At 46.5% G+C, this 4,609-nt stretch overlaps 1 protein-coding gene across 1 annotated transcript; it reads right to left on the reverse strand.

Moving 5' to 3' along the window:
- Positions 1-2,747: 2,747 nt before the first annotated feature.
- Positions 2,748-3,203, reverse strand: LOC117069346 (28S ribosomal protein S36, mitochondrial-like). The gene has a single exon (XM_033187454.1). It carries the CDS (start codon positions 3,123-3,125, stop codon positions 2,814-2,816), a length of 312 nt encoding a protein of 103 aa, XP_033043345.1. The 5' UTR covers positions 3,126-3,203; the 3' UTR covers positions 2,748-2,813.
- Between the last annotated feature and the right edge of the window lie 1,406 nt (positions 3,204-4,609).

The following is a 4,609-nucleotide window of genomic DNA, read 5'->3' on the forward strand; positions in this document are numbered from 1 at the left end:
GCCCCAAAGCTGTCTCACCTGCCTCTAGGCTCTGCATCTCCCTCCCAGTCCACTCAGTTTCCCAGGAGGTCCCCAAGTACCCCAGTGTCTGGGGACAGTGGTGGGCAAAGGGCCCCAGGGCCTCTCAGCTGGGCCCATGGCTGAGCGCCGTGGGGAGGCGGGCGCAGTGCACAGAGCTGATCCTAACCAAGTTTGCCAGCCCAGCTTTTCTCATGGCTCTCACACAATGGTCTGCTTTGTGCCCACCTGCCGATAATGCTTAATTAGGCGAGGAGGTGATTAATTTGAGGTAATTGACAGCTAATTAGAGGCCCACAGGCTCATTAACTTGACATCTTGTCTTCGTGAATTGGCTGAGTAGGGTCAGGTGATGGAAGCCGTTGCTTCTCCCTCCCCAGCTCTCAGCCACTGTAGGCTGAGGCGATCACCTGGGGGAGGAATGGGCCGACCCAGGAGTTCAGGTGGGGCAGTCCCAAGGCCAAGAGTAGAGGAAGCCAAGGCAGTGAGGGAGGAAGGGTCTGCATGGAGGTGTATGCTCTGACCTTAAGAGGGAGAGAGTGGGCAGGGAGTGAGGGCTTGTGAGCACTTCAGCAAAGACACCTAAGAGAGGTGGGGTATTTAACAGGGCCCGAGGGCAGGAGGGAGAGCTGGTGTCCATGAAAGGAGGAGGGGTGACAGGAAGCGGGTGAGTGGGGCAGCCTGTTGGAACTAAGCACAGGCTGTGGGGTGACAGACCTGGGACTGGATCCTAACTCTGCTACTAACCAGCTGGGTGACTGTGAACCAGTGAGTTAATTGCTAAACCTCAGGCTTCTCCTCTGTAGAATGGGAATAATAATGGTACCTGCCACAGGAGGTTGTTGTGAAGAGTCCATGAAACACTGAGGTAAAGGACAAATTTGTGAATTGAATGAGCAGGGTCAAGGCTGAGTAGGATTTGTACCCAAGGGTCTGATGAGTGCCCAGTCAAATGTTAACTAGTCCATTAAAATTGTTTTAAATAAAAAGTTAACTATTCTTGGTGGCAGGAAGGAGTGACAGGAAGAGAGAGTGAGTGGGTTGAATAGGCGCCAGGGCTGTGGGGAAGCAATGGCAACCCCATCCCAAGATAAGCCACCGTTACCCTGCAGGACACCTGCAGGCCTGATCACAGTAGCCTGGTGGAAGGTGTGGGGAAAAGACCTTCTTGTTGTTACCATCTCTTTTGGGCACAAGGCATGCAATTCAGCAATAGATATTAAAGTTTAAAATGCACACAGTCTTTGATCCAGCAATTCCCCTAATAGTGATATATCCACAGATACCTAAACTCAAGGATATTTGCTCATCACAACATAGTTTGTAGTAGCAGAAGACAGGAAATGACCTGAATGTCCATCACAGGACCTGGCTAGGTAACTGAAGGCACATTCACACAGTGGAACAGTATGTAGCTGTTACATCTCTAGGTACCAATATGAACAAGATCCAAGATAAATAGAAAAAAAAAAAAAAAAGCAAGCTGCAGAACAGGTGTAGTTTCCACAAGCTGCTAACTAGTGGTCTGAAGGTTATGGGATGGCAAGGAGATGTCTTTTTTCATAATCTGTTCGTTTTAAATATAGTTTGTATTTACTACCTTTTCAAAAAGTATTTAAAAAGTCATACAAGTTTTTTTTGTTTTTTTGTTTTTTCCAAATGAAATCTAACTTGAAATCTGAATTTATAGGCAAAGTGCCTCTGGTTGAACTGGGGGTGGAGGCCCAGTCCTACCCACCTATTTCCTTCCTCCCCTCCCCTACAGGCTCCAAGAGGATCATCTGGAATCCATCATTGTCCACTGGAACTTTCTATGATGATGGAAATGTATGCAGTTCTACACTGTCAAATACAGTGGTAGTCAGTAGCCGTAAGTGGCTACTGAGCACTTAAAATGTGCCTAGCGCGACTAAGAAACTGATTTTATTTTATTTTATTTTATTTTTTCACTCTGTCCCCAGGCTGGAGTGCAGTGGCACCATCTCGGCTCACTGCAACTTCTGCCTCCTGGGTTAGGTGATTCTCATGCCTCAGCCTCCCGAGTAGCTGGGATTACAGGTGTGCACCACGACGCCCGTCTATTTTTATTTTTTTAAATTTTCAGTAGAGACAGGGTTTCACTATGTTGGCCAGGCTGGTCTCAAATTGACCTCAAATGATCCACCTGTCTCAGCTTCCCAGCGTGCTGGGATTATAGGAGTGGCACCTGGCCAGAAACAGAATTTTTAATTTTATTTACTTTTAATTTAGATTTAATAGCTACATGTGGCTAGTGGCTACTAATTGGGATAGCACAGAAATTTCTTCAAGGGAACTAACAATTCAGCTGACCCTGGCCTCCATCTAAGGGAATACCAAACCCAGTGACTGTCACCAGCACCACTGATAACTCCAGAGTTTCCTGCAGTGTAAACACAGGCTCTTTGCTATAGAAAGAACTGAAGATTCCTTCCTTCCTTCCTTCCTTCCTTCCTTCCTTCCTTCCCTTTCTTCCTTCCTTCCCTCCTTTCTTCCTTCCTTCTTTTCAATTTCTCTTTCTTTCTTTCTTTTCTTTCTTTCTTTTAAATGTATACTTTAATAAGTATAGAGTATATAAACAATTAGGTAAGCTTGTGGAGAAGCTGACCAAGATACATAAATTAGGAAATACAAGTGTCCATCTCAATTTTCTATATTTCATTTTTTTCATACTATCTATTAAAGGTGTTTAATATACAATTTCTCATCTGTCATTTTGGAAGTCCTTTATTGTAAAGACAATTCTATTGTCTGATGACAAACAGCAGCCACCATAGTTATTCAGGACCTCCACGTTGGATAAATTCAATTTCTTCTTGAGACACAAGTTTTCTTCTATATTTCTGAGGTAATGTTTTTATTATTTCTGCAGTGGCTGGTGGACCCTGATACATCAGCAAATTTGGTGATTTACTTCCCTCAGAATGTTGAGAAATTACAGAAGAGTGAGGTGGTAGCCCTGCTGATCTCAAAGCTTCTGATACATTGGGTTTAGGATTGTCTCTTCTGTCAGGAAACCTTATTAATGGAGTGTGTGGTTTGACTACCTGAACGACCCTAGTGGCAGACGCCATCTTGCTGCCCATCATGACCCCCGAAAAGGGGCAGTTTCCGGGGCACGAGCGAGCTGCAGCGATCACCCGAGTCCCGGGCGGCTGGGGGTGGCACTTCCCAGGATGTCACCTCTTTTCTTTCTTTTTCTTTTTCTTTCTTTCCTTTCTTTTTCTTTCTTTTTTTTTTTTTTTTTTGAGGTGGAGTGTCGCTCTGTTGCCCGGGCTGGAGTGCAGTGGCCGGATCTCAGCTCACTGCAAGCTCCGCCCCCCGGGTTTACGCCATTCTCCTGCCTCAGCCTCCCGAGTAGCTGGGACTACAGGCGCCCGCCACGTCGCCCGGCTAGTTTTTTGTATTTTTTAGTAGAGACGGGATTTCACCGTGTTAGCCAGGATGGTCTCGATTTGCTGACCTCGTGATCCGCTCGTCTCGGCCTCCCAAAGTGCTGGGATTACAGGCTTGAGCCACCGCGACCGGCCATCTTTCTTTCTTTTCCTTCTTTCTTTTCTTTCTTTCTTTTTCTTTCTTCTTTTTCTCTCTTTTCCTTCCTTCCTTCCTCTCTTCTTTCTTCTTTCTTTCTTTCTTTCTTTATTTATTTATTTCTTTTTCTCTTTTCCCTTCCTCTTCCTCTTCTTCCTCTTCTTCCTCTTCTTTCTCTTCTTCTTCTTCCTCTTCCTCTTCCTCTCCTTCTCCTTCTCCTTCTCCTTCTTCTTCTTCTTCCTCCTCCTCCTCCTCTTCTTCTTTTCTCTCTCTCTCTTTTTTTCAGATGGAGTTTTGCTCTTGTTGCCCAGGCCAGAGTGCAATGGTGCGATCTGAGCTCAGTGCAACCTCCGCCTCCTGGATTCAAGCGATTCTCCTGCCTCAGCCTCCCGAGTAGCTGGGATTACAGGCGCACGCCACCATGTCTGGCTAATTTTGAATTTTTAGTAGAGATAGGGTTTCTTCATGTTGATCAGGCTGGTCTCGAACTCCCGACTGCAGGTAATCCACCCACCTCAGTCTCCCAAAGTGCTGGGATTACAGGCGTGAGCTACCACGCCCAGCCTGAAGATCATTTATAACAGAATCAGAATTGCACTGATAGGAAGCATGTCAGAGATGCTGGTAGCTCTCTTGGAATCCCAGTTATTTTAGGAAGGAACACGTGAATGATCCATGAGTGAAAAGACATATCTATGGCTTTGAGATCAGTGGCCAGTTCCACCTGGGAAGAATTTAAGTGATGAGTTAGGTCACTGGAGGCATCCATTTGGCAACTGTGCAATGAGCCTCTACGATAGGTCAGGCTCTGGAGAAACAGAAACACATATCTGGTTCTCGCTCTTGAGGAGCCCACAGTCTGGGGACTGATTTCTCTGTAAAGGGTGGATAGACAACGGTGCTCCCTCGAAGGAGAGCCCAAGGGTGCAGCAAGGGGCTTGGAGTTTGGCTGACAGCCCTCCCCCGCATTGAGGTCACAGAGAGTGAGGGCACAGGACAGGGCCCTCTAGTCCTTATGCTCAGTCGCTGGTGGAGCATGAGT

This window comes from Trachypithecus francoisi, unplaced genomic scaffold, assembly GCF_009764315.1.
Source record: "Trachypithecus francoisi isolate TF-2019V2 unplaced genomic scaffold, Tfra_2.0 Lachesis_group3, whole genome shotgun sequence".
Classification (NCBI taxonomy): domain Eukaryota; kingdom Metazoa; phylum Chordata; class Mammalia; order Primates; family Cercopithecidae; genus Trachypithecus; species Trachypithecus francoisi.

Excerpts from the sequence above, each read along its gene's own strand:
- LOC117069346 (XM_033187454.1), bottom strand. The coding sequence starts at position 3,125 with ATGATGGGCAGCAAGATGGCGTCTGCCACTAGGGTCGTTCAGGTAGTC.